General features: G+C 38.0%; 1 protein-coding gene across 1 annotated transcript in view; it reads right to left on the minus strand.

Annotated features, from left to right (window-relative positions):
* Window positions 1-3,739: 3,739 nt before the first annotated feature.
* TAF2 (TBP-associated factor 2) overlaps window positions 3,740-25,964 on the minus strand; it is a 58,062-nt gene continuing 35,837 nt past the window's right edge. The window contains 16 exon segments of the mRNA XM_059597046.2: window positions 3,740-3,935; window positions 3,937-4,987; window positions 5,393-5,576; window positions 5,803-5,968; window positions 6,047-6,137; window positions 6,228-6,286; window positions 9,602-9,691; window positions 10,937-11,023; window positions 12,856-12,898; window positions 12,988-13,067; window positions 13,796-13,852; window positions 13,937-14,062; window positions 17,425-17,512; window positions 18,588-18,935; window positions 19,677-19,774; window positions 24,073-24,141. Coding sequence (XP_059453029.2) covers window positions 3,909-3,935; window positions 3,937-4,987; window positions 5,393-5,576; window positions 5,803-5,968; window positions 6,047-6,137; window positions 6,228-6,286; window positions 9,602-9,691; window positions 10,937-11,023; window positions 12,856-12,898; window positions 12,988-13,067; window positions 13,796-13,852; window positions 13,937-14,062; window positions 17,425-17,512; window positions 18,588-18,935; window positions 19,677-19,774; window positions 24,073-24,141 — 2,664 coding nt within the window. The 3' untranslated portion in view covers window positions 3,740-3,908.

A 25,964-nucleotide genomic window follows, 5' to 3' on the forward strand; every position in this document is an offset into this window, starting at 1 on the left:
AAAAGAATGGGGTAACCACCCATCTGATCTCAAAGTCCTACAAGGCCACCAAGTTCAATACAGCTACTTTGATTACATTGAAGTATGGTCAAAAGTACTTCTTTATCAAAACAATAATAACAGTCACTCCTGGTATCTTTGTATTGATAACAAATTCAACAGTCAACTTCCTTTATGGTTCAACAGATGGTGGCAAAATCATGGGATTACCCTTGAGATTTTACCTCCAGAGCTTACAGATCCATCAAAGTAGTTCTCTACAGCCTACAGAGTTAATGAAGCAGAAAATCAATTTCCTTCCTTGCTCCATATGGCAAAGAAATATAAAATTCCCTGGCTCTTCAAATGGGATTATGCCATTGACCAAGGAATTTGCAAAAGAAATAGATATGTTCGCTGGTGGGACAAATTCAACATTCAAAAAATACTTTCCTCAATACAGAGAGAATTCCCATCCTTCACAACTCAAAGCCAATTCCTGGCAAATAGATTACATTTATAAACATAAATTGTAGCAGCCATGGCTCAAGTCCAATGTAAAGAAGACCTTAAAGATCTTTGCAGAAGCCTTCTCCTTAAAGCTGAAGGAATTGAGGACCAAGGAGAACAATGCCCAGCTTCGCCCTCCCCTTCAACAAACCAAGTACAACCTCTTTACCAAGAAGCCCAAGATCCATACGATCTTGGTGAAGATTGAAGTTTGAAAAGTCCAAATACAGCAAGCACTGTTCATCACTGTTTTGGCGGCCATTACTGTTCAGCACTGTTCATGACAGTTAGCACTGTTCATCACTGTGTCATGTCGGCCAACATTATTCACAGCACTATTCACCACTATTCATCCCGACAAGTCATTGTTCATCTACAGTATTCAACTTCTTCTTTTTTTTTTTCTTTTTTTTTTTTTTTTTTTTTTTAATTAATTTATTTATTTTTTTATAGCATCCTTAGCTCATGTATTAGCAATTCGGTTCTTTCGGATTTCAGAATAGTCTTTACCTTTTCTCCCTCTCTTATCATCAGTGAAATCTCACAAAAATGTATGTCAAAGTTTCATCAATGTATTACAGAATGTTTCATTCAATGAAAGCTTCTTCAAGCTAATTTTATAGCATCATATTTTCGTAGATACTTATTTTCATATATCTTATTTTTATTATGTATATTCTTGAATTTATAGTTCCAAACTTCCAATTGAAGTATCTTCGACATTTCGTATTCATATTTATGTTTATATCTTTGTGTATCCTTCTAGATATTCTGTTCATATTCAGCCTAGAATCTTACAAACAATCTCTGTTTAAATACATCACTATGTCTTTATATATATATATATATATATATATATATATATGGAAAAAAAAAAATTTGGGGTAGTCATAGGCCATGGGGTGGTTGCCACCCCCAATTTGGCCGGACTGGGGTTGGGTCGCCAACCCCACGGCTCATGGGGGGTGGCCGACCAACCCCAATGGGGATGGCAAGCCACCCCAGCGGCCCATGGGGGATGGCCGATCACCCCGAAGGGGCCAACTAGGTGTGGCTGAAACCATACCCGAACTCGGCCGGATTAGGGTGGCAAGTTACCCTCGTGGCCCATGAGGGGTGGCCGACCACCCTAAGGGGCCAAATGGAGGTGTTTGAAACCACCCCCAAATGGCCTATTTTTTCTTTATTTTTTATTTTTTTTATTGGTTTATTGAATTGGGAGCATTTTTGGAATTTCTTAAAACACATGGGGTCAATTTTGAAAATTTTAGACTAAAAAAATGCACGTGCCTCTCATGTGAGCAATTTTTTGTCAAATTGGACGAAAATGGTTAACGGAGTGACTACATTAAAATTTTTTGATACTTTGTTAGGATACATTGCATATTTTTAAACAATGGATGTTAAATTGCAAATCGGATGAAACTTTTTTTTGGGGGGGGGGGGGGGATAAAGTGTAATTTTCCCAAGAAAAAATAACCTTGCTGTTGATTTCATGTTTAGATAGACGGTGTCAGGAAAAGTTTTGTTTTGAAAACACAATTTATAATTTGGGAAAAAGTACACATACCTCCCCTTCAAACTACTACCTTATTGTCGATGTCCCCCCCAGCCCCCCCAAAAAAACTACTAATTGTATCAATATCCCCCTTAACGTCAAAGATACCCTTAATAAGATTTTAAAAACTCTTCAAATTATTATTATTTTTTTAAATAAAAAATAAATAAAAAAACTAAAAAATAAATTTTAAAAATTTAAAATAAAATAAAAACTAATTTATATGGATATGTTTTAAAAAATAGGGAAAACTTCACAAACCTCCCCCCTCCCCCCAAACATTCATGTCTTTGGAAAATAATTTTCTGAAGTTCAAAAACTCTCAATTAAGGATATCGAACTTTCAATTTATTTCAATTACCCTATTTCATTAGAATTTTCTGTTAAATTTAGTCAAAATTCCCCAAAAAAAGAAAGAAAGAAAAAAAATCCCAATTTATAAGGATATGTTTTAAAAAATTATATATTTTTTAACTTACTTTTTTATTTTTATTTTTTTTAAAAAAAAACAATATAGAAAAAACTATATATATATAAACAATTTTATAAGGATAGTTTTAATTTATAAGAATATTTTTTAAACATTTAATTTTTAATTATTATTATTTTTTTTATAAGGATATTTTTGTTTTGTTGAAATTTTTTTAGGGTATCTTTGTCCTTTTGCTAGTCTTAAGGGGGTAACATTGACATTTGTTGGTAGTTTTGAGAAGACTTTGACACAATTGATAGTTTATAAGGATAGTTTTAATTTATAAGAATATTTTTTAAACATTTAATTTTTAATTATTATTATTATTTTTTTATAAGGATATTTTTGTTTTGTTGAATTTTTTTTAGGGTATCTTTGTCCTTTTGCTAGCCTTAAGGGGGGAACATTGACATTTGTGGTAGTTTTGAGAAGGCTTTGACACAATTGATAGTTTGAGGAGACATTGACAATAGAATGGTAGTTTGGAGAGAGTATGTGTATTTTTCCCTATAACTTGTGTTAGAATAAAATAGGGAGAAAAAAAAAATTAGATTAGGATTCCCTAAAATTTTCAGGATTTTCTCCCAATTAGATTTCTTCAAATGTCAACCATTTAAACTCACTGTTTTTTTTTTTTTTTTTTTTGAACAAACTAGTTTATCTTCATTGAGACTTTGCTATATCAATAATTATCACTTCCAAAATATAGTAAATGATAAGGTAATAACTTTTGAGTTGTTAAAAACGATAACCGCTAATATGACAGAATTTTAACCATCGAATTCCATATATAAGATTTAAAGAAATTCCAAGTAGAATACCCTAAAAAATTAAGAGAATCTTGATTAAAAAAATAATACCCTTTTTAGGTTATTATAATTTCAAAGAAAACCGTATGAAGCCCAAAACTTCATCGGCTGTAGCTCATGTATATTTTTACAGTTTGGCATATATATATTTGGTTCCACCCAACAATTGCATAAACGACCTTACCGTCTATTAAGTGACAAATATTGCCCGCAATTAGCATAAATGACCATTTTCTCACAACGATCAAGTCCAATAGTCTTCATATTTTTTTTCTTAGTGCTGTGATAAAGTTTATAAATAGTAATCTTCATCGTAGTGATTTTATGTTTGATTTCTTCGAAGAAAACATCTTTTACGAGACACCGAAAAATGAACTTTGAGAGCTCATAGTCATAGTTCTAAAACTATCATAACAAATGATATACGTGAAATGATTCATTCGAAGAAGAAACAGCAAACAAAAATGCATCTAATTGAACAACAATTTGTGTCAATACAAGCCATCCCTCGCATTAACGCTCTTCGTGTAGACAATGCCGGAGGTGAAGAATCTATAAACAAAAGCACAAAATGCAAGCTCTATGACTTGTTAAGCGTTCGATTTTTTTATTTTGATTCGGATTTTCGGAGCAGCAGAAGTGCCTTCTGATGCCTCAGGCTTGACATCAACCCTCTTGGTCATGCTGTCGGATCCCTTGGGTTCAATTGGATTCAAATGCCCAGATGCCAACTTAAGTTTAGGTTCTACTGAAGATGCATTTGTCTCCTTACTCAGCAGCTTCGCCAACTCCTTTTCTTTCTGCTTTTTCTGCTTCTTCAAACGCTTCTTTTCCAAATACTCAGGGTTATCTCGGTGCCCTTTATTTTCTTCCCGCTTCCTTTTCTTCTCCTTGTCTTTCTTCTTCTCCTTCTTCTCTTTCCCATGCAGAGAAGAATCAGTTATGCCAAGCGAACCGCCATCAAGACCAGGTCTACAAAGAGATTGAAGAGATGCATATTTGTGAGCTTCAGCATCTACACTGTTATCGTGAATGAAGCTGGATGGTAATGGAATATCAGCCTCAGGTTGTACAGAAACTTTGCTCGAATCAGCAGTGCACTGGAGTTCTTTTCCAATTTCGTCACCGTCACTTGCAGGTTTTGCACTACCAATGCTGGCAGTCATTCGGGACCCACGATCATGACATGAGTTAACTTCCTCAAGATTTTGGTTGCTAATGCTCACAGCCTCGGCAAAATTCCTTTGGGGTGCATCCACAGAGACAGAACTGCTAGCCCTTTCGTGTCGCTCACCATGAGATTTTTCAACAGTTTGGTTATCGGCCTCCTCAGTTCTACTGGTGGCAGCAGATTGCTTAACTCTGATCTTAATAGATGGCATCTTCCGTTCATGACCGCTAGAAACAGTATCTGCCTCCTTGGAAGCTTGCGGAATGGCCAAAACATCGTGTGAAGTGTTCGGGATGTCAGGAGGTGGTTCAGAAGGATGTGGGGTGTGAGAAGTTGTTTCTGGAGGATTAGGGATATCAGAAGGTAGTTCTGGAGGTCTAACTTCAGGAACTAGATTAGAAAAAATGTTCTTCTGTTCAATGCAGGTTTCTGGATCACCCATAAGCAACGTTCTAGTTTCTCTGGGTACTCCATAGAGAGTTGGAGGCCTGAAAATAAGAACTCAGACTCAACCCAAAATCAATTTGGAAAAACAAAATTGAAAAACTAGGATGAAGATAAGCCTAAAAGACACAACAATGCTATCCTCAAATAAATGCAGAAAGCAAAAAACAATTTCCAACATACAAACACCATAGAAAACCAACAGAACTACCAGAACATTACACAAGACGCACAAATTAACTTGTGTTCCTTTTCAGTAAAAACCTGAAAATATAATTCATGGCAATTTATTCCAACAAAACTATGTTGTCCAGTATCACTACCTTCACTTAGGATGCACCATTATTGAAAGTTGAAACAATCGAAACCGGAGAAAAAGGAATTTAGACATACAAAAAGGAAATTGTTTTTTCTCTCTTTTTAAAGAACAAAGGAAAAGGCATGCCTACCTTCCTGCAAGGATTTGTATAATGCAGAATAGGTGGTGGCGAAGAAAGACATTGTTGAACGCAATATGGCCATCAAGTAGACAAAGTAAAGACACAAGAACGTGGCTCTTTATGCTGTCATTAGAATTAGATCCACCACTTATCTGACATAGCCGCATAGCATGTACACCCAATTTCATCTGCCCTGCAATAGTGAATAATTAATAAGTAAACTAACATACCATCACATGAAACCACTTCCACCTCCTCCTTTCCCTTCACAACACCCAAAATAAGGAAAGAAAAAAAAAACTCAAGGCTTTAGTGAAGAAAAGTACGCTTGAAGGAAAAATATTCCTTCCTAGGCAAATCCCAAAAAAAAAAAAAACCCTAAAAAAAATGACTTTTGCACTGCAGACAGTAGTGAAGACCTCTTAAAGATGGCTCTTCCTCTATATATTTGATAAACAATGATAACACGGCATCAATGCCCTTGCAGTGGAACTCTAGATCAAGAAGCGCCCTGCTTGCTTCAATTCGAACTTGCCATATTGTCTTGAAATCTCGAAAAGGTCTTATAAGTTCAACAACACGATCCTGCAGCCACTCCCATAAAGTACATATGAAGGCCAAGAACTCTGATAATCAGTAAGATAGGTACAAGGAAACACTTACAAGAGGTATGAACTCAGAAAGCTTTAACGCAATCTGCGTCAAGGTCCGGATACAGCTCACTGTTAAGATCCCATTGTGGCTAGGCATCAGCCTGGTACAGGCCATTTCCAGGTACATCAATCATTAACAAGTATTATTTGCTATAGCTGACTGTATCAGATATGAAAGAAGTTAATTGCACCTGTCAAATTGCAAAAGCCGGTCGATGCGCTTGAGAAGGGAAGTTAAAAATAGAATACTCTGCAATGAATTAAAGAAGAATAGATAAGTTCTCGGAACTTCATACATTAGTCGAGAAACAAAAGTAAGATTCTAGGTGTATATAACATATACATCCGTGCAATTAATAATAAAAATAGAGAGGCAAAACATCAAATTCTTGTCAATTCAGCATCAAGTGCATTGGCAGTTCTAAAACAAATACAGGCAAGCCAAGCAAAGACAAAAGAAATATATATATATAAGCCTTGTAAAGATTATTCATTCAAAAATCTGAATACGTCAAAGAAAAAGCTACAACATCTCATTCTAAAAACCGGAACAATTTGGTAATTTGCTGAAGTGTAAAAGCATGAAAACATTGAAGTTAAGAAAATAAAAAGTGTTCTATTATAAACCACATTCAAAAGAAAATTGTTAGAAACTGCTCTGACACAGCACTTCGCGTGACAGTAACATGAACAGCACATAAGACAGCTCTTGGATCATCATAAGCTGTATAATTGATAGGATACACTTGTTTGATTCCGAGACCCAAGCACCAAGTATTAGAAACTCTCCAAGGTTAAAATTCTCACTTCAACACCCAAAACATAAACAAATATAGAGAGATGCTGACATTTCCGAGTCAATTTAGAGTAGATTAACTGATGATCTTCAAAAGAAGATTGATATAAGCGTTGGGTAAAACTCACCCTTGAAAATCGGCTTATAAGGGGATAGTGCCCAATAACTTATATACATACAGTTAAGATTGTATTTAAGCCATGTGGGGACACTGTTACGGGCCTCCGTGACGCGGGACAACAAACTAACAAGAATGGTAGATTTGTTATAGGATAATTCAAGGAATCCTAGGCCTCCTAATTTTAGGGTAGTTTGAGGAACCCTACACCTCCCAAAACAACTAATTAGTGTTGAATAATTAATTTCTCATATATTTTATTAATCAACGCACTTGTTTATGTAGATGATTACATGGTAGTAGTAGAAATGAAATGGAATACACAAATATACGATAGCTGATGAAATAGAACTACTAAATTACTAAAGTCTTAAGAGATAATACATTTCTTATTCTCTATTTAAACAAAGTCTCTCTACTGCTAGACTCCTTCTGTCGTAGGGCTGTAGACTCGTAACACTCCTTCCCCCTTAAAATGGACCTTGACCTTAAGGTCCTAGAAATCTTGGAACATCGGGAAGTAGAGCATATGTGGCGCGGTGGCTCTATGGTCTGAGGTGTGGTGGATTGTTGGGGTTGATGGCAGCGCAAACCAAGAGACATGTTCCGATGCAGTGGTGTTTCAACATTTAAGGTTTTTGTTTTGAGAATGAATTTTATGCAGAAGGGGCACAAACCCATCCTTTTATGCCTTCCATTAAAAGACAGACACGTAATCATTGAAACAAAAAAAATAACAAGGCGGATGCATCGGATTTTCTTCAACTAATCGTAAAAAACACAAGCTTTCTTCCCATTCCGTAAAAACCCTATTCCCCAAAACCACTGCTGAATGCCACCTCCCTCGTTCCTCTGCCGGAAGCCGCCACCAAACAACAACCTATGTACTCTGCCGCTGCTACAGCACCAGTAAGTCTTTGGGATTTCTTTTTCATTCACCTCCCTTCTTTGGTCTAGGAAGAGAAAGAAAGACGAAGTGGGTATCTTACCAACGAGCATATTCGACGAAAGATTCAAGAAATTGAGGTCTTCAAGAAGCGTAATGGAGTTGGGTATCTTTCTCCTGAGCTTATTACCTGAGAAATAGAAGTGGGTAAGGTTGAGATTCAAGTGCCTAGTAATAAAACCAGTAAGACTGGCGTGGGAGATGGTTTTGTACTTAATTAAGCTTCTTCATGTTGTCGTGTGATGGTTATGGTTATGGACTTAAGATGGTGTGTAATTGACGAAGGTGATGCCTTATTACGGGTAATTTTTACATTACAAGGATTGTAACATACCATAGTAGGAGTATTATTACACTTAAGATCGTAACATACCACCACGATTCGCAGCCAACATCCACGATAGCCCATTCTATCGAGACACTAATTCAATGGTTGCGTTTTCTCTTTTATAGCTCCACTCATCTATCAGTATTTGATGACTTAATACTATACCCATACATAGTACCAAGACATCTTAATCCAGCCTATAATCTTGTGTCAAAGCTGCAACTCCTTGAATCCCATATTCGACGAGTAGGGTCCGATCCCATAATCAACATGGTGGCTATCTCTGATACCAAAATACTACAAACCTCTTAGTACAACTCACCCTTAAAAATTGGCTTACAAGGGGAAGGTACCCAAGAACTTACATACACACGATTAAAATTGTACTTCAGCCATGTGAGATACTTAGGATCGTAACAAAGATGAGCAAGTGTGCAGAAGCTTACTTTGTTGTCAAAAATTCAACACAAGATTATCCGGCCAAAAAAGCTTTGACATTAAGAAAACTTAGAAAATTGATGAATTTGGCAGTAAAGGAAACATAAACCCATTTCCTTGCCGATCAACATGAGGAAGTTCAGGTAAACCTTTCATGATGACAAATTTTAATTTGTAAAAGCAGTGGATTTGGCTGTTAAAACTGTAAAATGTATTCTTAAATCTATTTTCACAATCTTAATGAAAAAAAAAAAAAAATCTGGAAATGTTTAACAAGCCATTTCAAGCAAAAAAGTGAACTTCTGGATGCTCAAATTTCTAACAAGTTAGGCCTCTAAAGCTTCTGGGTATCCATAACGTGTCTACTTCTGAAGTTACAAACAGGCCTCAATAGACAATTGATTGTTTTCACAAACTTACTGATCTTTTGGAAGGCGAGAAACAAACATAACAAATTTCAGCACAGTACCAGTTTGATAAGATACTGCAGACTAGCACCAACCCTCTAAAATAATGAAAAGAAGACAGTCTATTCACTTTAGCTTACAATTAGCAACAAAGTTCAAAGTATTATAAAGCGAAATGAGATCCAAATATTTCATGTACTTGCATGTGAATAAGAGAGAGAAGTGATGATGATGACAACAGAGATGATGATGCTGATGATGATAAATATTAGTAAATAGAAGTTCACCCAGAATAATTTTATATTAGGTACTGAAAACAGAGACAGTGCAACTGCAATAAGAGCCAAAGTGGCCAAAAAAATAAAAAAGCAAGGAGAAAATAAAATATAGGAAGTTTGAAATGGGATCCTATCCAGTCAGAAGTTACTATTGGAGTCAAGCATTACCAACTAAAATTTTTTTTCAAAAAAAAAATAAAAAATGAACCAACATGTCAGCATGAAGAGCAAGGAGAATAACAAGATTCACAAACCTGTTGCCCAAATTCAAGTTCACCAACTGCCTGGACTAGTGCAGCAAGCCAGAATACATCAGAGTAAGGATTCCCATTGTTGTCATTATACTGTCAGACAATGAAGCAGAAAAAGGCAAAATTATAAAATCTGGTAAACCATTGAGCATAGTGAAAATTTAAGGGGATAAAAAATATGAAAGAGAAAAGCTGGCTTTGGACTTTTTTGGGGAGTGTGGGGAGGGAGGGGATAAAATGGTTTAAATCTGGAACCCCTCTCCCAGTTCCAAAAAGTATTGCATATTCAAGGCCATGAATGTGCTTCAGATAATGAAGATTAGATATGGAGGAAAAATAATTCCAGAGGAAGAGAAAAATGGCACAAGATTTCTTCAGGTAATCAAGGAGAAGAGCAGTGTGATCATCAAACAAATAGTGGTAGGAGCACCTATAAGGGTGCAGGATCAGGTGATTTCAAAGTGAGCAAGAATGTGCTGTAGAGGCATGTCAAAAGGTTATGATAACTGAAACCAGTGGTCAGTGAATGGAGGTAGTGGGAATATGGAAGCAAAAGGGACAGAAAGGTAAGTGGCATTGTCGGAAGTGTAAAAATTATCTAAAAATAAATGGATATCTAATGCTGTGTTAGGAGAACTTGTAATTAGGAATGTGAACGAGTTTTTGTTTTTGCTTTTGTTTCATAAAATGTTGCAAAATAAACCTCCAAGACATGCAAAGAAAAGGAGAACACAAAAAAAACAGGACCTAAATCGAAAGGAGAACTTCAAAAAAGACCAGTAGAGAAGAAATAGTTAACATGAAAAATTCGACCACAGAAAACTGAGAAATCAACTCTCTCAAGTTCACGGGATGGAACCTCTGGAAGGGGACAAGCACGAGCATCAGAAGGCTACAATTCCAACAAAATACCACTTCCTTATTAAACAGCTCTAGACAAGGAACTTTATAATTTCTAATCTGCCTATGGAACCTAAATGTGTGAGATTTTAACAACATTAACCTTGAAACTTCTATACAGATAAAGAATGGGCCTTATTTTGAGTAAAAACTACTCCAATTGGGATTTCTCGCCCTACAACGCAATTATGCCATTCAAGTTTTCCAACTTCAAGAAACTTTGAAAGAGTGAAAAATGTGTGCTTCTAATTATTTCTTATCATCCCCTGCAACTGTTGATGGCCAGGAACATTTCATTGTTCACTTTGCTTGCTTCTAAATCATTCTAGATATAGCAAGAAGAACAGAAGGCTAACAGAAAATATATTCTTTGTAAATGTTTTATCGCATGAATGGCGCAAATCGTGTTTTACAAGTAGTTTCCTAGAGAATACGTACCTTCAAAAGTTGTAAAACAAACTCAACAGCTTCTCTTGGACTTTTCTTGTCTGCAGCTCTGACCATAGCTACAGCATGTGGGATGGCCTGAAATAATACCAAAAAAAATGGAATGGAAGTGGATTTTGCTAACTGTTATGTAACCCAAGAAAATTTTGTAGCATTCCTGAAATAATACCAGGAAAAAAAATTTTGCTAGTTGTTATAGAATCCCAAAGATATGCGGCAAGAGTGTAATATCAGAGTCCCACTCTACAGTAACAATATATACCAAAATTACAGGGTGCATAAACCATGGGAGTGGGTGTGGTTTCAGTTGATGAAAAGGATGAGGTGAATGTGTACAGTCTTTACAAAACAAATCATCTATGTCTCCTTTGCAACAGTCATTGCCAGTCTAGGGATAAGAAACCTAATTAAGGAGCATCCATTCTATGCCATGATATTATAATTTCGGAACATGATCCTCTCTAGTCCATTTTGAACCGGAGAATATAGAGTTAATGGTTAGGATCTCTCTAAGAGATCCTGAGGTCATAAATGAGACACTTGTTTATTAACAAAAAAATAAAATAAAATATATATTTTAAAAAAAATTAAAAAAGAAAATAATAAAAAATTTAAAAAAACTAAGGGGTGGCCGGCCACCCCACACCCCAGTTCCAAGGGCCCTTGGGGGTGAATCGGCCACCCGCAAGTGCCAAATTATTATTATTATTATTTTGATTTGGCCCTTGGGGGTGGCCGATCCACCCCCAATAGGCCTTGGGGCCCCAACTGGGGTGGCCGGCCACCCCTTAGTTTTTTTAAATTTTTTATTATTTTTTTTTTTGAATTATTTTATTATTATTTTTATTAATGGGACGGGTGACCCATTTATGGCCTTAGGATATCTCTAGAGAGATCCTAACCATTAATAGGATATTATCCAGTCCAAAATGGATTGGAGAGGATCCTGTTCCTATAATTCCCAGTTCCTAGTTTAAGCACAAGCGTTAGGTTCTTACATGCTCCCTTCACCTCTAAAAGTGACACCTTGAATTTGCTTATCATCTTAAATAAATTCCGAATGTTGCAGTGTACATCAAACTGACTGGTAATCAAGAAAAGAGAATTGCAAAATGAACATTACAAAAAAGAAAGCAACTAGAAATCATCAACAATAATCAGCAAAGGTAAATAGACAGCCTTAATTGGTTTCTGCATCTGAAGAGAAAGTCAAACTGTAAAACAGCATTAATGACAAAAATTGTATATGCCCCATGGACTGTTTCAAGCTACTGTTGGTACCCTGCCTACAGATAGATGATTGCCTAGTTCAGACAATTGTGATGTATAACGAAAAATCTTTAACTTTCAAGAAAAAGAGTTTTACCCAAAAATGTTAAAATTATTTCAAATCAAGCATATGAATAAGCTAGTTCATTATCAGGCAGATTGTTTGGATGTAACTAAATGCTAAAATGTGTATACGTCTAATCTAGCAGTTACTCACACGGAACTTTGCATTTAATAAATCCGTAGATGCTTCAGTAGGATACTGCCCTTAGTAGAGCACAACAATTTCTGGAGCCAGTTTTTTATTAGCTATAACCAAATGGACCAAACAAATGGTTTCCCAAATGGCCAATTCCATTATAAACAAAAAGATTGATTTATAACTAGTATGTAACTTTCCCTATTTCAAGCCATAAGTACCAAAATATAACGCATAAGCAAAGTTTTCAAGATCAAAAAAGAAAAAATTTCTACATTAAATGTGCATACAGGGGGGGGGGGTGGTGGAGAAGTTACTCAAAGATGATACCAAATAAAATAAGTAGTTCATTGCAATGTTTGAAAAATGGTGCAAAATTACATGAAGCAACCACATAGCATGACTCACAAATTATATTACATATCCTACCTCAATGCATTACCTCAAGAACAAAGTACTCGGGAAAGTCATGAAAGTCATTTGGCCTGGCAAGATTAGCATAAAATAAAATCTTTCAAATTCATATTACCAAAATCAGCTCATCAAAATAAACCAAATTTATTAGTAACCATACTTGGGCAGTCCAATGTTTGCATCAAATCTCCTACTTTTATAAAATTTCACCAAATGAGTTAAACCAGCCCAATCAGTTTCCTGGTGATCAATGACAGAAAACGCCACAAGTCAAAATCAGGAACTGATATTTGTATCACAGTAAACATACAAATTAGCGGACAAAGAAATGGCCTTTTGAACATGCAAGCAAGGATACAAAGTGAAAGAAGCAGCACAAATTTATTTTAAAATGCCCCAACAATTTCAAATATACAGTAGGCATCGTAATTTTAACGGAAAACGTTTTGAATTTTCACACACGCACACAGAGATATATAGATAGATAGATAGATATGTATATAAGCATACACATACATATGAATCTATGAACCTCACAACTATCTATTTTACAAGTTAATCCTTCATGCTCCCCATTGTCTAAGTTCATTATAAGATAAATAAATCTCAAGTTAGAGCAGCACTAGAAAGTACAGATGACTCTTCATAAGCACACCTAGAACCATCATACAAAGCTTAGCACTTTCCAGGATTTATAAGCAAATAAAATATTTGGTTCAACAAGTAAATGGAACAAGCTTGAGAAAACCATTCTTTGTTACAGTAGAGAACCAGAACTAGCGATTTATTGTAAACAAAGAAGTATCCATATATCAGAACTAAACAGCTATTAAAAATAATATGGTCAAATTCAAGAAATATGTCCGACAGAAAATCACTTATACAAATAGTTTGGTTGATTAAATTTCTATAGAAATACTATATAGTCAAAGCATCTATGTTGAATAAGGTGAATAATAATTAAATACCTCAGATGCCGAATTAGCTAATGCAAAAGCAGCCTCAATTCGAAGTCTCCAGAAGGCCTTGATACCGAACAATAAAAGTTCAGATAACCAGTTTCCCTAATACTATTAAAAACCAAGTACACCTCAGAGAGCAATTAAAACCTTAGAGTCGGTGAGGAAAGTATTCAGGGCATTAACAACAGAAAATGAAAGTTGTGGCAACGCCTCTAGAGTTGCAATTGCTTGTGCCTGAGCAATAACATCCCTGTCCTTCTCTAACTGATTAATCTGATTAAGCATACCAATGTCACAAAATCAAGAACAGATTAACAAGCTTAAACATGGTTAAAAGAGTTTATCATGAAGCAATGCAGCTGAAGCAAATATGATCACAATATTTATTAGACAAAGTAATTCATGTTTGTGCATATACATACACACGGATACAAATGTATGTATGTGTGTATTTGTTTGTGCGTCCATATTGATTGACATTTGTAGGCATAACAAAGAAACAACTTCACTGAAAAAACTAGGGTCATAACCCATATTGGGTTTACAGATTTAAGGCCAAATCATCATCTCTTCTTGGCCCCCAAAAAAACAAAAATGAAATTCTCATATAAGCATTTGTAGATCTAACTGCCATTCCTATTTTGCTTTGAGAATTATTGCAACTTGAATTATGGGCTTGAATTAGAAAGGCTTGGAGAATTAAAAAGATATAGCTGTAGGGACTTTCCTGAAGAATAGATGCTAAGCAACAGCTTAGAAAGAAAAATCTTGATGGCAATTCTATATATATATATATATATAGAGAGAGAGAGAGAGAGAGAGAGAGAGGATGCAGAAGGAACCCATGCTTTTAGAAACATAGAATATATAAAATCATGTTCAAAAACACTATGCAAGTGACTTGTAAAAGTCTGGAATAATGACTTCAGGCCACTTTGAATGAATCAGGTTTAAGTTCCCTACATGTCCCATTCTTGAATGCATATCATTTAAATGGATAAAAAGGATTGTACTATCTAAAGAATGCATGTGTAAAAAGCCACCTGTCTCGACCAACATAATTCAGATAGGGTGGAAAGGTATTACTCTTAACCAAAAGGTGGCAATAGTAACCCCTGAGAAAAGTATAGTAATCTTTTACCTTCATCTGTCCACAGTTCTACAAAGCAAGCAACTAGTTTGAATGACAAATAGATTTTCTCTTGGTTATTATGGTGGGTGCCATTTATAATATTATTATTATTTTTTATAAATAATGTTGTATATACCAAAAAGCACAGAGAGGCGCAACCCTAAAACACAGGACGTATCCAAGAGAACGCCTAAATCAAACCTAGTATGGCTAGAAAACAGCCTCCACCCCCTACTAATATACTACCAAAGTCCCACCCCATGTGGCCTTGGTGGATCGATGGAGAGCCACCCGCCCCACTCAGAATCGAATTTGGCGTCCATAATAATTCTCCACCAAACCTCTCTTTCATGCACATAATGCCACAACCACTTCCCTAACAAAGCTAAATTAAACACTCAAAATTTGAGTGAATTGTTGATAACTAACTTGTGTACAAATACCACTTGTGCAATATCGCATTGATGTCATTCCCATAATTTACTTGGCAAAAGAAGGATTGCCGCGCGGGGGTGGGGGGTTAGCAATGTCAATAACTTTTTTGAAAATGTTGTGGTGCCAAAAATTTTTGAGATTATGTTTTTAAAACAAAATTCCAGATAAGGGCTTGATTTCTATTAAATCATTACTTATCCCAAAAGCTTAAGTTGATAGGAAATGGTAAATTTAATTATTTAATCAAATACTTTAACACTCCCCCCCACGTGTGAGCTCAAACTCCGTTTTAATAGGTCAGACCCAACATATGGAACATTTTTAATTAAAAGAGGGTGAATTGACGAAGTTGGGGTTCAAACGCATGACCTAGCTTTGATAAGAATAAGTTTAACTTTAACAATTTCATAACACAATTTTATTTAAAAGCTACTTACATCCGTAAATAGTTCTAACTGGTGTACTTTCCAAATATGTTATTATGGAAACAACTAATTCACAAAAAGCCCCCAAAAAAGAAAAGTTAGTGGCATATGATACAACTAAATATCTAATAAGGTTTACCATGAACTGCCCAGCATACAAATTTGAACCATGAAAACAATCAACCACGTAGACTAGGTACCAAAAGAATAAAATTACGTTCAAGAATCAAATCCATTTACCAATCACATTACTGATAAATGGTCAAAAGATCCAAACTATTTTAAAAAAAATTATTAAATTTTACAGAGATGAAATTCTGCATCAGCAACTTGCCTGACAAAAACTAAAACTATTCCAATAACCTTTTATCCCTTTTTTATGGTTTGATAGAAGGGAAAGTAATCATATATGACCTAAAGGACTCTGAATAAACCATCAAGTCAGAGTGCATGCACTAGGACCTGCTCCTTGACGCAAGTAACCCACCCTAATCCCCAGATAAGACCCCTCAAAAAAACTTCAGTCCAGTGAGCCAAAATACTCAGTTTTCACACAGTTCTTACTGTATAGTGAAACAAAAATCCCCAGACCAAGGACTTAATAAACCAACTTTAGGTAGTTACAAAGATTTAACTTAGGCCCAAAAGGTAGGGAACAATACGTAGCATATGCCCATCACAATGTCATACTCAGGCAAATCTTCCAGCGCATCTAGCAAATATTAGCAGCTCCAAACCATACACCTATACGTACCATGTGATTCTCGTTCTAATGAAGGGTGGGATATCGTAGAATGAATGGGGGGCGAAGAACTCCAAGGTCTCCCCGGGAAAGGGGAAGCCCATTGAACCAGGTGGCAGTTTCCCATTGCATTTAGGGTTACTCCAACTATACAACCAGTGGGTAATCCAAACTATAACCAAACCTGTGAGGCATACAATACCAACCAACATCCTTGCGGTAAATGATTTTAGTGGAAGTACAAAGATGAGCTATTTAAGATTCCTTTTTGAATCAAAGTATGATGAATCAAAATTTGACTTCAATATATGATTATTGGTCGCCAACACATTACCAGTGAGATCAGAAAATCTTCTCCTTTGTGCATTTGGAGGGAGAGGAAAGCACCTTTTTCTTTTTCTTTTTACTTTTTGGATAAGTAATAATGATGTAGTGAAAAAAAAAATGATAAATAATTTGTTTTGATGTAGTAAAAAAATTATAAATAAAAAAAATAAAAAAAGAAAAAAAGAAAAAAAGAAAAGAAAAGTACACCTAAAGATTACAAACAAAAATCAGGAGATCTAGAAAATCTTAGAAAATGGATTTTGAGGGCTGTGAGTTACCAATCTTGAAAATGAAGCTTCTGTTTTTTTGTTGCCTCTGTGATTGCATAGCAGCTACTAATGACAGTTTATTGAACTCTTAAATTTTAGATGATAGATTTTCTGTTTTTGAGTGTTCCTCTTCTATCCCATCCTGTGTACTAGAGTTATACCCCATTTTGCTTTTCCTAATGCATTAGTACTTAATCACACAAAAAAAACCAGCTTCTCACAAGCTTAAAACTTTCCAGGCAAGAGTATAACGCTGAAAAGCATGGCAGAATAGTAACAAAAATTGTGCAGGCCTTCATTCTTACCCACATCTGTATAGGTTGATTAAAATGAATTTCAGCAAGGTATTCCATTTCAGGGTCTGCTCTCATCCATAACAAGGGGGATTCCGAACTGCAAAAGAAAATAAAATTAATAAGTTCAAGAAAATATAAAGGGAAATTACAATTTACCCCGTTATGTCTTGCCCATAAAACAGGGAGCCCCCTTATAGTTCAACCTGTGAACATCACCCTTGCAGTTGAAATTCAAAACACTAACTTTGCCATCCGATTCAATGTACAAGAAGCACTTGAGGATTATATGACTTATTGACCAATCATACTACACCAAATCGTCACTTAAAGTCATATGGGCCCAATCATATTATGGCCAGTGGTTAATAGATTTTACACGAGCATGTTACACCATCATCTTCTTCACCAATTAGAAACAATTTTAAAAATAGTAACAAATAAAAAGAAAAAAGTAAACATATTGCGAACCTGGAAGATCCTCAATTTCCAGCCCTCACACAACCTCCATAATAGGTGCAGAACACTTAACCACCACCACACTTATCTGACTAACTCAAAACAACTCTCTCATCTGTGCTCTCCACTCTCATTCTCTCATATTCAATCCTTTTTCTTTATTTATATAATTAATGAAAATCTTATTGAAATGAGAAGAAACTCAGGTACACGTGTGTACAAGAGAATCTCCTATAGAATTACAATCTAAGATTTATATAATCTACAAAATCAACAAAAGAAGGACAGAAGCCCTCCCACTTACAGTTGATTTAGTATCAATGATAGTCCCCTCAACACCCTCAAAAGTACAATTCTTCCTTTCTCTCCAAATCATGCACATAAGGCAAAGAAAAATTCATTCCAAAGGAAGCTACTCTTCTCGATCAAACAATCATTTCCAGCTAAAATAGCCCTCAACCTCCTTAGGCACCACCCATTGAATTCCAAAAGCTAAAGGTGATGCAAACATTTTCTTGCAAAACAATCCAACAATAAGTGATCAACAAATTAACCACTACCAAGCAACACCAACTAACAGGATAACATTTCATTCGATAACGTTATAGGAAGATAACCTGTAACTTCCCCAAATACAAACTAGATCCTCTTTCAACAAAAACGAGAAATAAATAATAATAAAAAGCAACAAAACCCTAACAGACAACAGTATATACCTGGAGCGCATATCTAGAGCAGGTATAACGTCACCATTGTCGTCAGATCCATCAGGTTTTGAACCCTTTTTGGGCTTCTGGAAGCGCCTGGCAGCAAGCTTGGAATGGCATTGTATTTCCAATAACTGCCATGTATCTCCAGCCATTGGCAGAATTGGATGGTCATACATACCATCAAGCTCATAAACTCTGATACTCATCATCCCAGGCCAACCAATGTCACCATCTCTGTTTTCCGAATCTGCGTTAACATTCAGAACTGATGCGCTGGAATCTGGTGAAGCTGTGCATCCCCGTAACACCGCCAATTCAACCATATTCTTCCGTTTGTTATAGGAAAACCCCATCCTTACAATTAAAGTCCCAGGACAGCATACAAGCAAATAAAATCAGTAGAAGAGTCTAAAGATGCTAGAGTATATTTGAATTACCCTAAAGTTAGAGATTTGATTAGGATTGTATTATCTTTGATGAAGGTTAGCTTAACTTTAGGGATTTTATGAGATTGAATCACCCTAAATTAAGTGATTTGATTAAGATTATATTTCATGTGTAAGCTCTATAAATAGAGTATTTTGTATTATAAACTTATCAAGTGAATAAGAACAAAATGTAACCCGCAGGGGCTTTATTCTGTAGACGTAGATCATAAACCGAACCACGTAAAATCTTGTCTCGTTTTCTATTTATTTATTTACTCTATTTCATTATTAATTTTTATTAACTCTGATACCATATAGGAATTAATAATGAAATAGAGTAAATAAATAAACAGAGGAATAAATAGAAAACGAGATAAGATTTTACGTGGTTTGGTCTATGACCTACATCCACAGGATAAAGCCTTAAGGGTTACATTTTGTTCATATTCAGTTGATAAGTTTACAATACAAAAGGCTCTAATTACACATGAAATATAATATTAGTCAAATTCAATCTCATCAAATCATCATCAAATCCCTAAAGTTAAGCTAATTTAATATTCATCAAAGATAATAAAATCCTCATCAAATCCTTAACGATAGGGTAATTCAAATATACTCTAACAAAAGATAACTTAAAGAGCAACATTTACCATGTAAACCATACCTTAGATCTGGACACCCACAAGATCCAACCCACCTAGGAAAAAATTCTTTAAGAAAAGGACGCTCAAGATTTCCAACCTTGTTAGCCAAATGCCGGAACTGCATCTCACAGTAGATAAAAGTTCAGATAACCGCATACATGCACACACACATATACAACCTTCAACATTAATAACAAGCTCCAACATCCTTTCATTTAAAAGCATCATGAATCAATACTACAAAAGTCCAGCAGTTGCCCCTAAAACATAATGATGTCAGATATCAGAGAACATACATTCATATAATTAACAGTCATGTCAGCAGGGTCTATTTACTAGAGACAAATCCAAAGACAAAGGAAGTAAAATAAGTTACAAAGTTGGTCCTGAAACTACAAGGACCCTGTCTCAAATACTTCAAATATTTCAGTGTATAGAAAAGTTAGATCTGTTCTCTAAACACCTTTCTCTGGACAAGCATACCTTTTTATGGATAAGCATAAAAACTGTAAGATAGAGAAGTGACAAGGATATTTAACAGGTTGTCCTCAAAAGAGATAAAAGTTCTCTGAAAAGAAGTTGAGGGTTTAAAACCATATGGTTTGTTTTTCAGTCTAGAAAGGAATGTAGCTTGGTCTTAATTGTGTTAGATGTTCTAAAAGCACATAGTTGTATACCCATCAACCATTCAAATCTATGTGATTGACAGACAATTCAAACAGAATGGCCCACAATCTACCACACAAATAAACTTGAATAATTTTTACAATAAACAAGCACGTTAAATATAGCCAAGTGCTATGAAGATTTTAAGAAAAGCTACCAGCAAGGCAGTCCTTACAAGATAATACTCTAAGGGGGAAATGCCAGCAGCTTGTTCCCAATGTTTTGGGTGATAGCATCCAAATGCACCTTATACTTGCCAAACTTTCAAGAAAACTGTTATACCCGTGTCATTATAGAAAGATTCCTATATATTACACTCCTACCAAATCTCAGCTCCAATCAGTTTTTCTTTTTTTTTTGATAGATAATCAGAGAAATTTTATAAAAAGCATAGGCGGGCAAAGCATACAGGAAGTATACAAAAAGGACGCAAAAAACAGAAAGAACAAGAAAAGAAGAACCCCCAAACACCAAACAAGATTACATCACAACAAAAGCCTTCTTGCTTTTGCCCTGACTAGAGCCCCGACTCCTAGCATCAAAGTTGATCGAGCACTCTAAATTCTTCAACTCTCTGCTCCCTTTAAGCTTGGAAGAGGGAGGAATGAGATCTGGGACCTCATGATGCAGAACCTGATCCACTTGAGCCAAGAGATTCAAAAATCCCATCGTATTCCCCTCAAAAGAGACCCCCATGGCTTGAAGACACAGCACTGTCGCATGAGAGAAAATAGCTCCTACAGAATCACCTCCACACGAAGAACCTCCCACCTCACAGGAAGACAGACTCCGAGGCAAGTCCAGCAAAAGCCTAGGCGGGGAAGGGGGCGACGTCTAGGGGCTTCTCACCCAAAATCCCTCTCTCCCAAGATTCACCCACCTCGTAGACACGAGAAGACTGACTCAACCCTCCAAAACCAGACCCGACTCCACCATAGGGTTGGGCAACTGAGGGTCTCTGGATCACACCAAAAGCGCTCGGGAAAAGAAAACCTCTCCAAAGTAAACTAGTAAGAGTGGATTGGAATACAGTCCCAACCAATGGCTAAGAGAGAGCATCCAAAGACTTTTTGACTGCTTCCTTCCCTTATCCGCTCCCCTTCCTCTACTTTCCTTCGCTCTGCGGTAATATCTAAGCTCTAACGTGGAAACCAACGGGAGGATAGGAGTCTCACTTTTAGACATCTCAGGAAGAGACAAGCAGAGCCTTTCCCCCAACGCAGCTGCCCCTACAAAAGAGGCACCTACAGGAGACCCATCAAAAGAGAAGGGCGACGAGCCAGCATCTGACAAGCAGAAAACCTCCGGCGACAAAAAGACAGCAGAACTCTGCAAGCTGGAAATAGCTGGAGGGGAGAGGAGAGAAAACGCTTTCTCTGAATGAATCGTAGCAGCAACTGACAAGCCTCCCAAACAGCAACCCAAGACGTCCGGCGATGGAGAGACCCACAGACCCTGGAGAATTGGGCTGGACTGGAAGCTGCATAGAGAAAGGCAACGGCATAGGGGCCAAAAAAAGCAGAAGAAACACCAACAGTAACTCCGGATCTCACCGGGTAGGACCCAACCTCCAACAACCCCATAGTCAGACCTGCCACCAGTAACAAACTAACTAGCTTCTCCGTCGAGACCTCCAATGAAGAGCACGGTTCCGAAGACCCAAATTTAGGGACCAACACCTGCGGATAATTCCTGGAACTGGGCTCAAAACCCAAACCTGAGTCCACAGAACCAAACCCAAAGACCTTGCTGACCTGCTTGGGCTTAAAAGAGTGCATCCTATTAACCTAGAAACCTTTGGGCATCAAGCGCAACCCAACAGGATGACCCAGCCAGCATTTGACCTAGTCCAACCCAAAGCAAAAGTGCCCTAGAAGCTTCTTCAGCCAGTGAATGACGAAGAAAACTTTTGTCCCCTTCTTCTTCGCTATGACGTTGGTGACTGCAGCCGACGAACCAAGGCAACCAAGTTCAAGCTCGAAGCAATTCACCAGCGTTCTCACCGCCATGCGCCAACTCAAAACAAACCGCCACCGAAAGCAGATCAAGAGGACTCACAGACAGCGGCTTCAACCCACCAAACTCCGAGGATAGCTTTAGCTGGGACTGCAACGCCGTCACTTTCCGACCCTGTGATGGTGCTTCCTAGGCCGGCGGTGGTTCCTGATACTGAGTTGCCGGTGGTCTCTGTGGGTTCCGATACCGGTCCAGATTTGCTTCTGGATCAGATTCCGAAGGTGGGTCTTAGTCGCCAGAGGTTCTAATTCGACGAGGACGCCTGCCAGAGCAATTCATTCTCCGGAGCATGTTTCCAATCAGCCTTCCCGGAAGATTCAAAATTCTCCATCTTTTTTGTATGGGTCGGGTTCTCGTCTTGGGTTGGATGGGTTTGCTCCGGATTCCAGTTTGCAAGGGTCTAATAGTACAACTAGGCCGTGCTCCTCTGACTCCAAAACTGTGGTTTACGATCTGACCAAATCCCAAAAATGGCAGATTAAGTGGATGGAGGTCAAGATAAAGGACTGTGAAGAGTTAAAGGACGAATATTGTTTGGAGCTCTTGATGAATGTGGAAGAGGATTTTTGTTGGGAAAATAAGGTAGCACGGGAGGCGGGGCTATTGGAGGGCGATGAGGAGGATCGAAAGGTTGCGTGGCTGAATGAGGTGAAAGAGGATCTTAGCATAAAAGTCGCGTGGCCTGGGACTAAGGGCAAGACTATTACGCTGTAGTCCCCGAGGGTTTTGTGGGGTTTCTTGTGGGTTTTTTGGGTGAGTTCTGGTGGGTTTGTGGGTGAGCCTTGGCTTCCCTTTTGGGTTCTCTTGTGGGTGCTCCTTGGGAGTTTAGGGCTTTTCTGGGTGTTTCTTGGCGCTCTCTTTATATGCTTCTTGTGTATTAGGGTTGCGCTCCCTTAGCGTTTTGATATATACAACAATTACTTATATATATATATATCGTAAAAGTTTCTTGATTTGTGTTTTTCTTCTGCTTTATTAGTGGTCTTTTATATACTCCCAGATTTGAGCCTCCACATCACCTCTAGAACCAGATTGACGCCCTGATGCACATTCTTAGCGTCGCCCAATACATCCCAGATGGACTGTTACAAAGGAGGAAAGCTACTGAAAAAGGGTAGCACTTGGTTGGAATTCCTTCTATTCACCACTTCTACAAAGGGACATGAGCAAGCCAGCTCCTTAAGCAATAGCTATATAGTCCCTAATCTTGGCCTGAGGAGGACAAAGTGGCAGATTCAAGGACAAAACAGCATGCCTGCACCATTCTTTGTCCCCTATAGACGGCTCTCTCCCATTCCAAGACAGTAACTCTTCATCTTGGCTCTAACTGGTCTGCTACAGAGATGACACAGCCAGTTCTCAAATGACTAATGTGACACCAAAACTCATTATTAATAACACTCCTGAGGCCAACTACACAACTATTAAGATCTTACCCTCCTAGGGGATAATACAAATGACATCATTAGGCTCCTACTTTGAAGTAATATGCTACTGTTATTTAGCCTGCTCTCTACTAAAGGATGCCTAACTCCCCTCAACCTGCAGCACTCAAACTTCCATCTAGCTACAGTCCATCTCCTTGTTCAAGAACTCTAACAATGCAAATAATGCTAATAATCTTTCATTCATATTGGATTGTCCTAATGGAAAAGAGCAAATCAAAGTTCACTAAGTTGTTGGCATAAATGTACAGATAGATGATAACATTTTGCAGTAGTAGAATATTATTACCTCCTTCGTACTGAGAGATCTTGAAGTACGAGTTGCATCCTGAGCCCGAGACACTATTGTCTGCAAAATCTGTACGAACAAAACAAGAATGAAAACCATCACTAGAGAAAATTGTTATTTCACCATACAAACCATAGTTAACATTGGTATACATCATAGGCAAGCCTACAACTAACAACAAAAGCAATAAATTAATGAACAAAAAAATAAGCATAAACTGGAAAAAGCAGGAAAACATGGCCTCATTAGCAGTAGATGTGGGTGAGAAAAATATGATGAACAAATTATTAGCAGTAGCAGTACTAAGTTGGTCTTTTCCCGTAAGTTAGGTACCATTTATGATAAGATTTGAAATGCTCTCTTCTCTCTCTTCTCTCTCTTCCAACCTCGCCTGAGATTAGGCGCGTAGGTGGCGCGTGGTTACTGGTTGGGGGTCTAGTTTTTTGCTGGTGATCTAGGGAGCGGTATGGCTATGACGAGAAAGTGGAATGTGGAGTCCAAATCTTTCGAATTTCTGATTAAGAGTGGGGTTTCAGGGGTGAGAATATTCGAAAGAGGCAATAGGAAACAAAAAACCATCTTCTTGCACAAGGATGAGGTGGTGTGGTTGGCACGAATTGTTGAGGACCTGGTGGCAGTGGATTCTTCTGAGGTTTTTTGGGACCAATCCAGAGCAAGGTATCCACGGATAATTGCACAGAAATGTGCTAACAGACATGGGAGGTTCTTGACTATTGAAGAATTTGATGGGAGGCATAGGAGTGGCTCGGTCTTTATACCAGAAGGACGTCATGGTCAAGGATGGAAACGTCTCATTACGGAGGTGCACTTCGCCAAGCTTTCCTTGTGTGAGCCTAGGGAGGTTAGGGATGTTAGTAAGAAAAATGATGTAGGGGGGAGAAGGAGGAGCTACGCGGAAGTTATGGGGTCATCGCTGCAGAGGACAGAGGACTGCTTCGATACCTTCACTGAGCCAATTGCCAGGGTCCCAAGGTGGTTGAAGGAGGTTTCTATAGGGAAGAATAAGCAAGACCAGCTTTCGGATACTCAGGGGGAGGGTCTGCATGTGTCCCTAGCCGCAGGGAGGTCGGACAGGGGTGGCATGGAGGGTCCGAAGATGAATCAGAGTTTGTATGGGGAGGGAACGAGCAATCCAAAGGCAGGGGAGACACTGGGTCTTCTCGGCGGAGCTCCGGGGAGTAGGTTTCCGGTTCAGGCGAGCAGGTTGACTACCACGTCGAGTCTGCCAGTCTCGGTTTGCGGTGCTGATCAGGCGAAGGGATGGGAGGGGGCAGGTAGCCCTGTCGTGCAAGCCTGGTTTCGTGTTAAAGAAGACTTAATTAATGCAAAGGAGACGTTGGCAAGACTGAGAGGCGAGGTCGACGTGGGGCTCGACAGATTGGAGAGGACTATCAGTTTTGTGGAAGGCCTGAGTGCTCTACCTAGGCCTGGGGGTTCGGGAGCTTATGGGCTAGCAGGAGGGGAAATAGCCCAGCCCAGGAAGGTCTTCTGGGGTAGGCCCAAGCATGGTAAGAGATACCATCCGGTTAAGACCTATTTCAGGAGAAAAGCTGTCCGGCCCGTGGAGCAAGGGGAGACATCGAATGGTGGTGCGAAGCTGGTGGACATGCCGGAGTGTTCGTCGGGTGGACTTCTAGCTCCGGTGGACCTCGCCGGTAGTCCCGAGATTAGGCCGATGCCTCGCGACAGGGTGCTCCATGCCGGGTCTATCGCGCAAACTGGCGCTTCGTCTCCGGCAGAGGCGCCGACACCCAGTGATCAAGTTTCGGCGCCTCCGGCCGGTGAGCTGGACTGTTTGAAGGGAGACCCAAAGTCTTTGGTGGGTGTCGCCGGTATCTATGCCCATTCTGTGGAGAGGTTGTTGTCCTGCG

This window comes from Corylus avellana, chromosome 7, assembly GCF_965113065.1.
Source record: "Corylus avellana chromosome 7, dhCorAvel1.hap1.2, whole genome shotgun sequence".
Classification (NCBI taxonomy): Eukaryota; Viridiplantae; Streptophyta; class Magnoliopsida; order Fagales; family Betulaceae; genus Corylus; species Corylus avellana.